The sequence below is a fragment of the Magallana gigas genome, chromosome 4 (genome assembly GCF_963853765.1).
Source record: "Magallana gigas chromosome 4, xbMagGiga1.1, whole genome shotgun sequence".
Classification (NCBI taxonomy): Eukaryota; Metazoa; Mollusca; class Bivalvia; order Ostreida; family Ostreidae; genus Magallana; species Magallana gigas.
Genome location: NC_088856.1, coordinates 13,895,278 through 13,912,603, shown reverse-complemented (window position 1 = coordinate 13,912,603; position 17,326 = coordinate 13,895,278). Strand labels below are relative to the sequence as shown.

Here is a 17,326-nt window from a genome sequence, read left to right as displayed (position 1 = left end):
ACCTCATAATGCAAGTTAGCACTTAACGCAGATGGTGAAAACGGAAATACGGTGCTTGACATTGCTTATTATAAATACAATGTACACACTGTCCATATGCATTGTACTTTAGTCTTACAGGTTCTAAGTCGGTATAGGGTGTAAATGTACATAACCGGCGTTATGTATTTTTTTCTGCAATGATCGGTCGTAGTCGTCGAAATGGGGGGGGGGGGGGGGGGGGGGGGGGGGGGCAAAGTTAGACCTATACTCCGGCACATAGCATCAGCAAATTAAGGGCCAGCACCCTCCCCACTTTTTGTTGCAGCAAATTAAATTGAATTTTTCTGAAATTTACATATAAAGAATTAAGTATCAGGAAAGTGCCGTCCCGCGCCCCCACATTTTCGGTAGAATGTAAGGGACTGCATGAATATTTTGGGGGTAGGTAAGATTTTTTTTATAATGCCCCCCCCCCCCCCCCACGGATTAGGAATTTCATGGCTTTGTGATTTACCCCCCCCCCCCCCCTTTTTTTTGGCTTGTCAAGATTTCTAATGTTTAGTCTAGCCCCCCCCCCCCCCCCCCTCCCACTTTGAATTTGCTTCCGACACAACTGTCGCTACATTCATAACCCGCATTAATCATCTAAAATAGCATTTTGTTGTTTATATTTACATCCTTCTACTAACCAGTCATAGTTAATTGATCGTAAAAAGTAAGAAAAATAAATATATATATTATTGTTAGTGTACACCAGTACGTTAGATTTAAAAGAAACATTCAAATCGTCTCCTATGGGAACTTTGAGTCTGACATCATCATGATTATTTCGTGCAGTCCTTGATTTTTCACTTAAGGTTTCGACTAATCGATAAACGGGGCGTGTAGATTTCAGCTCTGTCAGTTTTTACAAAGTTATTAAATTTCCGTAAGAAATAAAGGGAATCTTACATACTCAAGTAAACCTGTTGTCAAAAGATGAAAAAGCAATAAATATGCGCCTCTGCATGCATGCATGTTGTTTTGTATACAAATTACGCATTATGAGTTTAAGCAGAAACAAACCAGTTCAAGAAATAGTATTATTTTTATCCTCAAATGTACAAGTCTGATGACTGCACATCCCCCTTAAAGCATTTCAAAACTTTATCATACTATTTAATAAACATTTATTCATTTGAGAGCTTTCTAGATGCAAAAAAAGATGACTGTACTGGTTTTAGGACCCAAAAAATTAAACAGGGCGTTCAAGCATAATCGGACGGGTTTTGGTAGTAGCTACATGTCATTTGCATTTCTGCATCAAAATCATCCCAGGTCCGCTTGGTGTTCTCTGAACAAGATGGCGCCTGGACTGACTCTCTCTCTCTCTCTCTCTCTCTCTCTCTCTCTCTCTCTCTCTCTCTACTATGCCTCTTTTCCCACTTATAATACTCCTGGCGGAACATATTGTACAGAATTAATGCACAACTAAATTCACAGTCTGCTTATTCTGAAGACGAACAATAAACAACTACGCAACGAACAGAAGATAGACAAATTGTTTAATCAATTGGTTTCTTAATTACATGTACAATTCATTACAATGTAGTATAAAACATCTAGTAAGAAGAGCATTAGATTATTCAGCTTGAACAAATCCATATACAAAAACAGCATTGTTCAAATATAAAGTTCTTGAATTAATTCTTGATTCTAAATGCATTAACATTTTATTATTCCATGGATAGGAAATAACAAAAATATGAGATAAAGTTTTTTTTTTAAAATAAAATGGACGGAACAAAACAATATAAACTCCCAGTTAAATCTAAATGCCTTGGTACAATATAAGTACAAGTCAAGTTGCACACATGTATACATGTATATTGATCCTGACTAGCATACAAAAATCACGCTTGCTTTGATGAGCTTATGATACACAACAAAAAAGGACATTACATGTATCAAAACACAATGTAAATTGTACATAATTTTCTGTTAATTCAGAAAATAATTACAAGGGTACCATTATTTGAACCACAGTCTTACAAATATAAGAATATAAGACTCTCTTACAGTAAAACAATTGTGACAGAATAAATAAGTTAAGAGGAATTACTAGTTCATGGTCAGCAATAAATACATGAAGAAACCCCTACTGAGCACCTCTGATGCATATGAAGTACAAACCAAAGAAATGGATTTTTCTGACTGCTACCTCCTTTGCAAAATTTCATGGTATTATCTCAATTACCAAAAATTTAAAAAATCAATCACTTTTTTAAACATTGGTGCTTTAAAAATTTATTAATTAATCTAAAAATTGCAAAAAATTTGTAAAAATTTATATTGGGATCAAAATGCAAAAACTTGCACCAGCAGAAAAAACAGTTGTAAAGTATGCAGTTTGACTCAGGACCTACAAGATTACACAAGACTTGGATGGCTGGTTCCCACCTTCAGCTGGTGCCCCTCTCTCCATCTTCTGCAGTTCTGTCTTGGTTTGCTGTAGCTCTTTGTTAAGGGAGGTAATCTGTTTGTCTTTCTCCTCATCCTCCTTCGCCAATCGAATGAGCTTTTTCTCCAAGTCGGATATCTTCTGCGCTGATCCTTCGCTTCCTGTTCCGTTCGATACCTGAACTTTGAGTTTCTCTAGCTCCACCTCAAGTTTCTTTATTTGCTCAGACTTTTCTTGATTTTCTTTCTCTACTTGGGAGATTTTGGATTCCTTATCCTTGATCAGTTCATAATCTCCTTTCATTTTCTCCATATCTTCCTTCAGTCTGACATTCTCCTCAATCAGCGATTTCATGGTCTCTTTGTCTGCATTTTGGTTTAATAGTGTAGACTCAAGCTTCTCCTTAAAATAAAGATGTAGCAATTAACATATCATTGATGAATTATGCCCCTTTGTACACAAGTTCAACCGAGTCTTGCAGATCATTAAAATGCTAGACATTCCATTCATTGTGAGTTTATATATTGATTTATACCAAATACCTGTAATTATAACGCTTAAATGTCATTTTTAAAATCAAAAACTAAAAGCTGGGTAGACAAGATGTATAAATTTATCACTCAACAAAAGGTGGAAATGGATGCATTTAAAAGGAGTTTGTATATTAATAATCAATAATAAAATTAACTAAACATATATATATATAAACATGCAAAATATGATGTCACTCAATCCTGAAGTTGCAAAACATTGACCTACTATAAATGCTGATCTTCAAGTGATGCATATGTACATAACTGAGTCTATACAGGGTATACATGTATACTGAATTATTCTAAATGGGTGCGGTATGTGGTATTTACGTGATGATCGAGATATAGGGATTGATCTCCATTCCTTTCTGGGTAACCAATGCATCTGATCATTCAACAGTTCACATATTAACAGCAAGTTGTCAGCAATAATCCATAACCTGTTGTAATTTACTACTTATTGAAAGTCCCAATTTTCTGTCTGATTGGCTAGTGCAATGTTACTCTAATATTAAAGAATAAAATCAGACTCCCTTCATTAATGATAAGCTTACTGCAGCTGGATACCTGAGGATTAACTGTACATAATTACTAGTAGTTTTTCCAGGTTGGACAGGTGGCCAGAATTAATATCAATATGAAGTGCCAGGTATTTTTCACATATCAATACTTTACATTAAATGTAACATGCAGTTTTCAGTATTTTTGTGAGCGAAAATTATTAACCTTCTGTCTCACACACTGGTATATACAGGGAAACATGTAAAGCTTCAGTTTTATGGAGGCTAATTATAAATCCAGTCATTTACCTTCCAGATGTATTTCATTGGAAGCTATATTTTTCAAAATGGTGAAAAAAAGTTGTACTGTTGGTGATTCACGGACATTTGTTTTTTTAAAATGGGAATGTTATCCACTTTATTATTTAGGTCGATCTGCTTAATTATTTGAATTTTGAGGAATTGTTTTAATAATTGAAATACATTTTTATGTAAACCCCAGCCCCAACACTATCATCATCACCCCTCCTTCATGCAACCCAACACACAGCTTGAAAAGTAATTAATTAAAAGTTAATTAAATTGTTAATAATGCACAGAAACAAATCAAGTATATGTTTGAAGTATAAGTATGCAAAAGGAATAATTATCTAATTCTTATGCACAATGCATGCATTTATGCAAATTTATTTATTATGCATCCCCCTCCTTCCTACCTTCCCCCACCCCTGAAAAAAAACCTTCATTGCAAAAAATACTAGACTAAGTACTGGAATGCACATAAGGTAATCAGTATGTGCATTATGATAATACTATTATTAATCTTTATTTGCACAAGACATACATCTTATGGCAAGGTTATTACATATAAATACTAGCAATATTGAAATAATGGTATGGTACATGAACATGTAAAGTACATTGACAATGTATATAAAATAAAATTTTACTAACAGGCGAAAAAACCAGAGAAATTTTTCTTAATTATCATGAATATTGAAAGCTAGATGGAGATACTTCCCAAATTACACAGTTCTTTAAAATTTTGAACACTTAATAATTGTTACATATGTGTAAATTATGGGCATACGGTTCTTTGTAGAATTCATGTCAAGCAGTAACATTTTTTCTTTTTTAAATTGAGACATTCAGTATATTAAAATAAATAGTGCCTGTTTCAAAGGGCAACAGTAGAAAGTGAGATCCCAAGAAAACCAAATGTGTAACTTGATAAACATACAGTGTGTGTGTGAGGTTAAAATCTTCTGTTAGAGCCATTGAATTATATTTTACATAATATTACCTCTTCTTCTTTTCTCTTTCTCTCCTCCTCTTCAGCCTCCCTCTGCTTCCTTTCTTCCTCTTCTTTGAGCCTTCTTTCCTCCTCTTCCTTTAATTTTTGTTCTTCCTCTTCCTTTTTCCTTTTTTCTTCCTCAGCTTCTTTCTGCTTTTTTTCCTCCTCTTCCTTCTGCTTTTGTTCCTCTTCCTCCTTTCTTTTCCTCTCTGCATCCTCAGCTTCTTTCCTTTTTCTTTCCTCTTCCTCCTCTTCCATTTTCTTTCTATCCTCTTCTTCTTTTTTCAGCCTTTCCTCTTCCTGTTTTTGCTTTTCTTCCTTTTCTCTCTTTTGATCTGCTACCTCTTTGGATTCTTCCTCAGGAGTTTTCGCCAATTGCTCTTCATTGCTCTTCTCTTCACTATTTTCTTCTTTCTTCTGCTCCTCTTTTTTTTCCTCTTCCTTTTTCTCTTCCTTAACTTCTGCCACTGCCTGCTCTCCTTTCGTTGCCACAGCTACAGGTTCTTTTTCACCCTCCATTATGGAAGAACTCTCAGTCTTTTCAACTTCTGTATTTTCAGTAATGTTCTCAACAACCTTGTCACTTTCAGTCTGGTTTTTAACCTCTTTTGGGTCGGTATTGTCTTTTGCACTTTCTTGATTATCTGCTGTTTCCTTCGCTGCTTCCTCTTCTTTCTCTTTCACATTTTCGGTATCCTTTTCCTCAGATTTTTCACTTTCTTTTGCAGCAATCTCAGGTTGTGTGTTCACGTCCTCCTTCGTCTCTGAAGTAATCTCTGGCTTTTTCTCTGTGAAAGAAAAGATTCAATAATGGTTTAGACCAGTCCATGCAAATTTTCATCTATCAAGTAAACAACACACCTTTCCTCACAATTGATTTTAATGGCCTGTCATTCAACCCATGTTTAGTAAACACTTAATAATATATAAACTCTTGAGAAATTAGTTTATCACTGATCTTGGTTGACAAGGAGGAGAAGTGTACACACATGCAGCCTTTCCTCTACTAAACTTAAGCTTAAAGATATATCAGTCCTTGAGTGAAATTAGTAAATTTTCGGACAGTATGGCTTCTATGTCAAACATTTTACTTTGAATAACTTGTCATAATCACACATTCACTTATCTCTCTATATGAGTTAAGAGCATGATTAACAAATTCAAGAGATGAACACCCACTTTTGAAATTTGGTCAAATATGATTGTCCTAAATTCTAACTTAAACTTAATTCTCTCTCTCTCTCTCTCTCTCTCTCTCTCTCTCTCTCTCTCTCTTATATTTAAGCCTATGTCTAATTCCTTACATTTTTAATCAATGATCGTGGGCTTGATGTGCATAAAAGTAGTATCTGCTCAAAATTATATTTAATCTTAAATCTAAAGAATCAAGAGTTATTTCCCTTTCAGAAGCACCAATGCACAGTGATAATGAGGTTTAAATGCCAATCACATTCTGACTGCAAAGTAAAACCCTTGACCTTCAATAAAAATGTTGACCCTGCTGTCAATAAAAACTACAAAATATTGACCAGGGTACTTCAAAAATTGCCCCAATCAAACATGCAGAGAATTGAAAAGTTGGAACATCCATTACATGAACTTGAATATTAGCTAGCTGTTTAAATGACTCAACATACATGTATATATCAACTATTTTTTAATGATTTATATCAAACTAATTTAGGAGAATCGAAATCTGCAGTGTAAAATAAAATTCAAATTATCTAAAATTGAGCATGATTTTGCAATTTTTCTTTCTTTAGTTAATTATATATAATTGCCCAATAGCAATGAATGTTGAAGAGAATTTACCGGTAAACCCTGAAATTACAAGATACTGTATATAAGTTTTTAGCTCAAAACAAAATATCAAATAAGGTTTAAGGAAGTTTGCAAATTGATAAGGAAGTTACACAATCGAAAGTCCCCACAATCACACGTCAAGTTCTCTTGCAATTAATTTCATGGGGAGAAAAACATTATTACTTTCATCAATCCTTGTGCAACTGGCCTTTTATCCCACAATCACAAAACAAACAGTCACTGGATATCAGCCTTCCATTTCTAGTCTCCCTGGCCTGAACCTTCTATTATGGCAACACCAGTTCTGCATGGCAATTATCAGAATCTTCTGAATTTCTCAAATTCACCATTGATTTGCAAAATATGTGGAAGCATTTAAATACCAATGGAATGATATAACATCCTTCTTTGCATTGAAAGAAAACCCCTTAACTTCAGGATTAAGCATTTATTGATTCAGTTTTAGGTCATCAAGTTTGTGTGGGGTTTGACATTTAGTCAATTTTTTATCATTCATGCAAATGAAATGGCAAACAATGAATAGTCAGATTTTTGATTTTTTTCTTTCAGAGAGTTACACTATACATACTGTCAATAATGACAAGGAAACTACTGCAACTTATATAGATAATACTGATTATTGCTAGTACATGAGAAAAACTAATAATCTTCAAGCATTCAAGACTTTTTTTACTTCAAAAAAATGAATTTAATTTTATATTATTCATTGTTTTATAATTAATTTACACATTTCATATATTTACCCCCCCCCCCCCCCCATACACCCGGCCTTTCTAAAGTACCTAAATATAAAACAATTATGCACAAACTTAGTGTTTCTGCATCAATATTTGATTTTCTGTTGAAATCTCTATTGGTTTAAACCATGCAGTGATCATGAGCGATTAATTATTAACAAACCCCAATAGATGGCTATATTGTTACTATCAGTTCCTGTGCATGGTGGCCTGTTCCAGTCTCTGTACTTTTAAAGAATGTGTTCCATTAATTGCTTTCAATGGCTTACCTTACAATTATTCTAAGGTTTATATGGATCTAACTTTGGGTACCCTGAGATAAGAATTGTATGTGTTAGCAACACTTGATAGTACATGTACTTCCAGCATACATAGTGTGCATCAACTGATTTACAGTCCCTGAAACGTTTTACTTTGCCATTTTTCGGTGCGATCACCGTGCCTCACAATGCGCTCACTTGTGCTCTCTGATTTCTATTCCGTTCATGCTCGCCGTTCACAAAGCGCTCGCCGTTCTTTTAGCGTTCACTTATCATTCCGTCCGATAACATTTATAATATATATATTGAGGATGATAACAATACATACATGTAGTTTATTTGTTATTTTTTCCTGATTACCAGCAAAACACAATGCAAGGATGACTCTCAAGACACTCCAAATAAATTGTTCATCTTGTGTTCACATATCTTTCAACGTTCACTTTGCGCTCACATTTGCACTCTGTTCACTCAGATTGTGCTCACTGTGTGCTCACTGTTTACTCACTGTTCAAGTGGGAAAGTAGAATCTTTCAGAGACTGTAAATTATTACATATTAAGTGGATCCAGAAAATTTATGTTCCCAGGGTAACAGTTATATTTCCCATTGGAGGAGAGGGAGCTTTAATGGTGGGGTGGGGATTGCAGATAGCCTATTTTTATTAACTTTCTTTAGGGAATTTGATAAGTTTGAATTTGATACCCTCACACCCCCTAGATTCTTGCATGTAATATCAAAGACATATATAATATACATGTATATATGTTATTTATATCTCGATCTGGTAATTTTTTGAAATCCATGCGATTGAATAAAATCATTTGATTTTGAACACAATAATAGACTTTGTTTTAAAAGTTAATATTCAGGGCAGTATTTTGACCATGATTTACTGACTATATAATTATGGTAATGATATCATGAAGAAAGCTTACTTTTTGTTTTGCATCTAGTACAATGTACTGCATGAGTTTTGAAAACTGGACCATATGTATGAACACTATACTACATGTAATAATATACCATCCAACTAGTAGCTATATTATAGAAATCTGATAGATCTGCAGGGGTTTTTTTTCAGTCAAGCAACATATGCAATTTCACTTCAAATATCTCTGATTTCATTATAGTGACAATATGTCCGAGTGTCCAACATGTATGCTGTCCTTTCCATCCTTTACATTTTACTTTAGTCAATCAATTTCAAATCACACAGATTCTATTCAGTTTTCTTAATTAAGCTTTTCAGAAACAGAAATATGCATCTTCCAGCTTTAATTAATTGCTGGAGCTTGAATATTATATTTTCTACGAGAAAAATAAAGTGAAAAATTATTATCTATAAAACTGAACAGTAATGTCTAAGTTATGTACACGTACATGGAACATAACGAATAAACTAGGTTCATTGAATTGACAAAACATGTTTTAATGTTAGAGTAAACCTACCTTTGAGTACTAGAATGTGATTTAGCACTTCATATTGTTCAGTACCATGAAGTGTAAATTGACAGAAATATATCCATTCTCACAAAGATTAGGACCATCATAGCTATATAGACCTCCATCTTACTCTGTGAGAGCTACATGGTAAAACATAGACGGTTTCATTGGTTGTGCAGCAGAAAGTATAACGGTATGAAAGACCAGAGCTCGGTGTTAATGCAATTTCCAATTACCTGTAAGTCTGGACAGCCTAGTATATTATCACAAGTTAAGGGATACTTTCCTAATGGATCAATAAAAGTATAGAATTTGTCTGGAAATAGCCCAAACAGAAAGTACTCCGTTCCTTTAATTAGGGAGAAGGCTGATAAAGGTTTTCCATTTGCACGACACGAGGTTTCTGATCAATTTGATTAATATACCATAAATTGTACTTAGGGAAGGTAAAATTAAGATATACATGTACCTGGTTATATAGCGGTATATCTACTGGAAATGACCATCAATCTCTTCAAAAAGAACCCAGGATGAGCTTAGATGTTTCAAAATCCAATAATAATCCAACCACATTCATGAGTTCATTAAAGTTCATGAAATTAGAAGTCCACAAGAAACATAAATTCCATGTGTCCAAGGCCATGCAGTCATGACAATACGATCAGTGCATAATTTGAATTTATATATTCATGCAAGGATACTATATAAACTTAAACATTATGTATCTTTAAAACAGCGATTCTACCTCAGGTACTGGTACACATAAAATAGCGAATTTCCCAATCCCAAACAAACTCTGATATAGACATAATGTTAAAATTCACCTGGAGATTTAAGCTGGGATTTACTAATTCATCTTGTTTTGATTTATCAATCACAGTTCTGTTCTATAGATATAGAAAAGACAGACCAATCTCATTGAATTTAAAGCTATCCTTAACAGTTTAACTAGCAGTCTTTACATTACCTGGCCAAATGTACCTTTAAAAGATCATTTTAAAATTATTCCTTGAGCATTTCAAGTCTGTGCCTGCAGTTACTTCCCTTGGTCATTGCTCATATTAGGTGTGAAATAAAAAGGTTGGGTTTTTTTTTTTTTTGATTGGCAACATGATTAATATATTCCCCCAATGGTGACAGACATATCAAGAAACCGAAGCTTCTGAAATATGCTGGAATTCTCCACTTTTTTGTATTACAGCCAGTTTATTGATTTTTGGTCCAATGTTGTTTTTTTATTTTACCTGCAAACAATGTTTATGGTTCTACCCTCTGTAGTTAATGGCGTACTGACAGATTTATATTACTTTCATCCTGCTGTATTAATTTTACAAACTATATATACATCATCTTGAGTACCAGGTAAAACAGGCAAGTATTGTGCTTTTCAGTCTTGAGAGTGAATTACCTGGAGGAGTAGAGCTATGTTATATACTGTATATAGTATCGGATTATTTTTGCCCCATGTTATTTTGCCATTCTATCCTTGTAAATGGCTTCATCCCGATTTAAATTCGCCCAAACAAAGTCTTTGTAAAAGAGATAACACAGTCTAACGTGTTAAAATTAAATAACACAGTATTAAATTTGCTTGCTGCAAAAGGGGAGAAATCAAAATGGGGGCTAATATTTCCCAGTAAACAGTTGTAATTATAATTGCCAGTGATCTCTCTGAGCACTGTACCTTTCAAAACATGTCAGTGCAATCAAGATCTGCATAACTAGAGATGAACATGGAATCTTATATGAAATCAATTTTTTTGAAGGACAAATTAATACACAAGAATTTCTGGATTTCATTTCAGTAACTATATGTTTTTTATGATACTCAACATATTTGCCATCATGGTAGTCTAGCTTAGATCAGTCTTTCAATTTACACCCAATTAAATTAATGTACTATAGCTAGTAGCATCATAATGCTCTAATTTTTATTTTTAAACACTTGAAAGGGGTATACATTTACCATAGTCCCTATGAAACGCAGGACACTTTCACCAAAGGCACATGAAGTATGGTTACATGTAATTATAGTTAACAAATTAGTGCCCCCCTTTCCTAATTTTTTGTAGGAGTATTTTATTTTTTGAAATTTGTGGATTTCCTGTCTTGGGCACATCCTTACTTTGATCAGTGTAAACATTTTATTTTATGCAAGTAATGATAAAAAAAAATACAGTCAGTGTAATTTGTAATCAAATCAGTAATATAGGTTTATATAAAGGTGATGTTAAATAGTATACCCAGTTGATTTTGTGGTCCCCTTTATAATACACACAGATGCCAGGCATGCACCTAAAAATTACCACATAGAAGTCACTTGTGGCATCTGTGTGTATTATAAAGGGGACCACAAAATCCAAAGATCAAGTTTAAAGGGGAAGTCAATAATAAGAGAATAAGTTTACCTGTGTGGTCCTCCTCGGTGGCCTCCAATATGTCCTTGATCTGGTCGTCTAGTGTCTCCTCCCCAGCTACTGACGCCTCTGAAAAGTGGGAAGCAAATACAACAGCACGCATACGCAACAACAGAGCTGGCATATAAATCTCATATATACAACATATTATATTTTGAAAAGATAGCCACATGTAGTCAACGGCCTTATGTTGATAATAGAGACCAACCTTTTGTGGACTCCACAGGCTGGTCATCTTTATTGTCACCTGGGTGCAAAAAAATGGCTGGATAAATAAATGCATGATCACAGGAAATATCAATAATTTTATACCTGACGTAAAAGTGTTATATTAGATTTATTAAAAGATTGTTAATATACATGTTGGACAATTATAGGATGTCGTGTATATAACGTATCCTAGGAACGGTTGACCTGCATGGGAGGATCGTATCATTTAATGGCGTGCGAGCTGAGTCCCTGCACGGCTTTAAACCTATCCCTATCTGAAACTGTCATGCAAATACTGTAACTACACACGTTCTATAGACTGATTAATTGATACCGTGTTAATTCCTACATAAATATATTCACATAAATGTAATTTGCCACCAGTAATTCCAAATAAAGAAATCAAAACAATTGTGCATGGTCTAATGAATTTCTGTGAACCTCTGCCAATCGTTGCATATGCACCATCATAATTTGTGTGTATATATTATGTAATACATGTACATGTTTTAAGCTCCATTACATCAGACAATTAGATTTCAGTAAAATTTTGGGAGTGCCCAAGCAGAACCACGCGCGGATCTAGAGGATGATCAAGCTTCAGTCACTCCGTGGAAAACTCAAACTTTTATAGCAAAATATCCAAAATAGGCTTCGCACCGCCTTGGAAATAAAATTATAGCTCGTCTTTGGTTTCCATTTACCTTCCCTTGAAAAAAAATTCTAGATCCGCGGATTAATAAATATCGTAAATTTGCCTTAAATATGCAGATTATTTAAAATTGGACTTACCACAGAGTAAATCAACATCAAATGTTTCGAATCCCTCTATGACTTTGAAAATTATTTTGTTTTTCATCTCCAGAATAGCATACTAGTTATAAAGAACCACCCGTGTAACTTTATTAGGCCTCCCTGTAACAAGCTTTAATGTTGGACATTGTTTGATTACCGAAATTGCAAAAATAGCTAGGGGATCTCCCCAGGTTAAGGTTAAATATTTGAGCCTTTGTTTTAGATTATAAAATAACCGATGCACCCCCCCCCCCACCCATTCAAACCACCCCCCCCCCCCACTCCTCCCCCCGGGCTTTTTTCCCCCAAAACAAATTTCGGTACAGTTTGAAGAAAATAAAAATTTCATAGCAGTTGGAAGATCATATAAATGAGTTATCTATTTCGTCACATCTTTATAGAAGGTAACTATCTTCAATACCCCTCGCGCCCCTCCTTAAATTTCAGCGGTCTCCCCCTCAAGTGGACACTTTTCATTTAATTACAGGTAATATGGTCTACCTACACCACTGAGTGGCTTGATTTATGATGAACCTATAATAGATATACAAACATGGTTGGCTATCAATGAAACAGATACTGACGACATGGGCGCATGTTCAGTCAGGAGTTTACTATCATCATAGAGTCTTTAATTAAATTGGGGTACTTGCATTTTAGAAAGATGTACCGATTTCTTCATTTTGTTTGTCTAAAGCATTTTCTTAATTTCAAAACGTTCTTTTTTCTGCTTGTACTACAGCTGATATGTTAAATTGCATGTCCTTGTCCATGAAAGATTCATGTGCTTTAGATTTATTTCCAGTTTCTTAATACACATTTTAAAGAATACATACAAAAGAAATTAAAAAGTGTATTGAATAAAGGCTGGCAATTTTGAAATAATGTTCTAAATAGGATACGAAAAGGAACACATTTATTACGTCCCGTCTACATTCCATTGAACAGCTAGAGTTGTAGACATTGATTTAGCGCCAAATCCAACGATTACACCACTCAGTCTGCCTCTATATACACGGAATTAACCAGATTTAAGAAGTTGGTACTTATTTAAATTCCATTCAGTATTTCATGACATTGCAAACTTACCCTATTTTTAAAGCACGGAAAATTTGCAAATCCAGAAAATATTCTGTACGTTTTTAAATAAAATAAAATGTTCATACCCTCTTTTTTGGGCTCTGTATCAGACTGCGATTGGTCAGCTGAATCAGGGGGCGTGTACTCGGGAGTAGGGCTCCTTCGCTCCGACCCTTCACCCTCTTTCTCTGTCTTCCCCTCATCCTTAACCTCTTCCGTCTTATCTTCGCTTTTACTCTGGTTTTCATCCTTTGTTTCCTCAGGTTTAACTTCCTTGTCACCCTCATCACCAGCTTCCTGTTTCGATCCACTTCCTGTTTGATCCTCCTGACCGGTGCCTTTGTCCTCCACGGGTTTTTTATCCTCAGTATCGTTTACAGGAGCGTCTTTCTCTGTGACCTCCCCATCTTCTTGGGCCATTTTCTGTTCCTCATTCGCTTTTTCCGCCGGAGAGTTGTTTGGTTCAGGGTCCGACATATTGACAATTCAATCTTTTTTCTAAAATGTATTCACAGAGTCAAATTCGAAATTATTAAAGTTTAGAAACATGTACTTGTACCACAGTTTCGGTACTGAGACAAATAAATGAATCTTTTTTAGAATATATTTGACAATACCAGCTTTTAGATGAAGATTTCATTAGATGATCTGCATGGTCTGGTATTTAAGGTCTATCCACGTACCTATCAGAAAATTCTAAATTATACTGGTTTTAATACCTTTATCAAGCACTTATACTAGATCGTTCGGGATTGTTAATCCCTCTAAGTACATATAAATAATTACACGCACATACAGACACTCACATGAGAGATAGAGAGAGAGAGAGAGAGAGAGAGAGAGAGAGAGAGAGATGTCAAATTAGTCGATTAACACATCAATATTTAACAGTGACTTACATGAAAATACAGTATTTAGCTATAGAGATTCCATATAAACTTGTCAACATGTATTTCCGATTCCGATTTATTGCATCACAAAATATCACATAAAATGAATTATCATTCCAGAATATTATACAGAAAAATAAGGAAATCCCATGTCATTCAGTGGAATCTAAGAATACTAGTACACTGTAGCTACATTGGCTGCGTGGATTTGCGTTTCCTTTCTTTCATTCTTTCGCCAGCGGTCGGTATGTAATCAGTATACTTATGTGAAATTGATTAAGTATCGTAAGAGCCGAGTAATGGACCCAATCCACTTTATCACATTATGATTATCCGTCCACACCTGAGAGAATTAACAGAGATTAAAATTAGTCGGACTTGATACTTGGGAACTAAAAACTAGTAAAAACTATCCATGTATGAATAGCTCATAAGATGTTACCCATGAAATTATATGATATGCATATGCAATCACATATACATTCCTATCAACCGTGCATCAAAATATCCAAACTAACACCCATCCACCCGCTTCATCCCAACCCACCCCAAAAAGAGAGGAAAAACCCGGTATTATTGATGTAGAAATCTCTCTCTCCCTCTCTCTCTCTCTCTCTCTCTCTCTCTCTCTCTCATATAAACGATCATGGAATAATTCATACCCTGAAATTAATCTACAATGAAATGAACAAAGCAACCTTTCGGTCTTTGTAACACACCTTTCTCCTTTCTTAATCCTGAGTGCATGCGATAATGTTCCTTACCCTTTCAACTCTTTCATATATATATATACATAATTCGTTATAATCTTATTAACCTATTTATAATTAGTTCTGTTTATTAACATCATTATTAACAAAAGTTTGCTTGCCTTTCTTCGCGGCGATGGTTTTTTATGGTATTATATTGACCTATTGATAATGTTGATGGGAGGTCTACAGATTACGCGTTGTGCTGCATGAGCGCTACGTGGCTGAAAACGTTGAACAAGCCGACACATTTATCGTTTTCAAAAGTATGGGTGATAAAATGTTTTATTTAACAAACTGAACTGTTATGTAACGAAATGCTAGATTTACAAGCGGTATTTAGTGATATCATTTAAATTTTTAGTACACTAGTTTTCAATCCAATTTCAATCTTGTTTTTTTTCCCTCAGACCATGTAATTGGTGCACAACATACAGGAAAAAAATATACATTATTATACAAACTTGTAAGCTGTATATTTAAAAGAAAATGCTTTACAGAAAGTGAACAGAAATCAAGGAGGACAGAGACAGCCATAGTCATTTCAAAATAAAAATTTTCAAAGTTGTTTTTTTATGAGTTGATATTTGTACAATGTATTTAATTAATTTGAGAATGCTTTATATTCAGATATTCTTTTTTTACCCATATTCTAAAAACGTGGTCATATAATTTGTGTACTCAAAAAAAAACGTCATGAAGAAATGTTTGCATATTGTTGAGAAAATTATTTGATATTCAAATTAACGTTGACTTCGTTCGCGGCACCTTCTGACCTGCAAACATAGAAAGCGTTAAATATTGAATCTTTATAAGAAGTTGTTGACGCAAAATAGTAAAGAGGGATTAAGTTCTACTTGACTTAGAGGCTTCTTGAGAGAGAGAGAGAGAGAGAGGGAGAGAGAGAGAGAGAGAGAGAGAGAGAGAGAGAGAGAGAGAGAGAGAGAGAGAGAGAGAGAGAGAGAGATTTTATGTGTATCATTTATGCACAGGAATACAGTAGCAAGTAATTTTTTGACTAATTAATTATTACCCCCCCCCCCCACAAAAGTTAAATAAATAAGCATAGTAAATAAAGACACCCAATCTTTATTTTCTAATTTGCACTGTATTACTTAGAATAATTTTTTTGTCTACATGTTCATATTTCATTTTCTATATATATTCACGAAAATAGATACGTCACTGCACTCTCGTTTCTTGAATTTGAATTTAGTAATAAATCAAATTTAAGTCACGATTTTACATACTTATATATTTGATAATATAAAATTCAGTGAACGACAGCACTATAAAGCATTTAAACAAACTATTTGAAAAAATGTTGATTTTCTTATCAAGAGAGAAATTAAGATATAAAGAAACACACGTACAGATATGAATATGAAAACACAATTTACCCCAGACTGTATGCGCGTTCTCCTCTTGTTCTCTCAAATGTGTACACGTTGTGGTGTTTTACATAAAATGAAAATACCCCCCAGTTTTACGTTAGGCCAGACAAAGGTAATTTTTACTCCATTTTTTTTGGGGGGGGGGGGTATTAAACTTTCCTTTCATTTAAAACCATTGTCAGGATGGTATATATTATCATTTATCAATAATTTGATTCTTATACTTATATACTTACTTGTATGTTTATTGATAAGTTATTACAGATCTGTAAGTTCATGAAAATTTAACTACTAAGTACATATATGTATAGAGTTGTATCCATTGATAAAAAGTAGATCAAATCAACGTATATCTATGTTTGCCTGGCCTATGGAGGATGATTCAAAGTTATAGGTACATCTGTAGTTTAGGAATTTGTATAATTACCTCAACAGCCCTGCCCTGTCCCGCGTAAACGGGGCCATGATTGGCTGTATCAGCACTTAAGTAGACAAGGTGAATTCACTGATCAATGGTAATTTTACCTAATAAAATATAAGGTCAAATTAATATGTGATACTAGTACTTTAAATTTCATATTTATATTGATTTATATTGATTTTGATGAAATTGTGTGGGTGTCATCTCGTATGTATTTTCCTTTTTATCTTTGCTTTCACTTTTTCATTAATTTGTTTTACAGATTAAAGGTATATGAGTTGACTTACAAATAAATGATACCTGCTTTGCTACAAATAGCGTGTATATTGGAATTAAGTGTGTTACACATAGTCAC

The 17,326-nt window shown here is 34.2% G+C and overlaps 1 protein-coding gene across 4 annotated transcripts; it reads right to left on the bottom strand.

The window, feature by feature from the left end:
• Positions 1-1,509: 1,509 nt before the first annotated feature.
• On the bottom strand, positions 1,510-16,635 carry LOC105336945 (DNA ligase 1). Of its 4 annotated transcripts, none has more exons than XM_011441453.4 (6): positions 16,557-16,635; positions 13,604-14,015; positions 11,641-11,679; positions 11,424-11,501; positions 4,759-5,537; positions 1,510-2,824 (listed from the first exon to the last, which is right to left on the bottom strand). In XM_011441453.4, exons 2-6 carry the CDS (start codon positions 13,992-13,994, stop codon positions 2,384-2,386), a joined length of 1,728 nt encoding a protein of 575 aa, XP_011439755.2. In that variant the 5' UTR covers positions 13,995-14,015; positions 16,557-16,635; the 3' UTR covers positions 1,510-2,383. The 4 variants fall into 4 exon arrangements, with proteins under 4 accessions (XP_011439755.2, XP_011439757.2, XP_011439756.2 ...); XM_011441455.4 differs by lacking the exon at positions 16,557-16,635 and adding an exon at positions 14,417-14,644; XM_011441454.4 differs by lacking the exon at positions 16,557-16,635 and adding an exon at positions 14,135-14,277.
• Positions 16,636-17,326: the final 691 nt, after the last annotated feature.

What these genes read in the sequence shown, in the direction of transcription:
- LOC105336945 (XM_011441453.4), bottom strand. Translation starts at nt 13,994, where the DNA reads ATGTCGGACCCTGAACCAAACAACTCTCCGGCGGAAAAAGCGAATGAG. An exon ending in CACCGAGGAGGACCACACAG is followed by an intron (nt 5,538 to 11,423) that starts GTAAACTTATTC and finishes TTTCTTTCACAG; the next exon opens with AGAAAAAGCCAGAGATTACT. An exon ending in GAAAGAGAAAAGAAGAAGAG is followed by an intron (nt 2,825 to 4,758) that starts GTAATATTATGT and finishes CTTTATTTTAAG; the next exon opens with GAGAAGCTTGAGTCTACACT.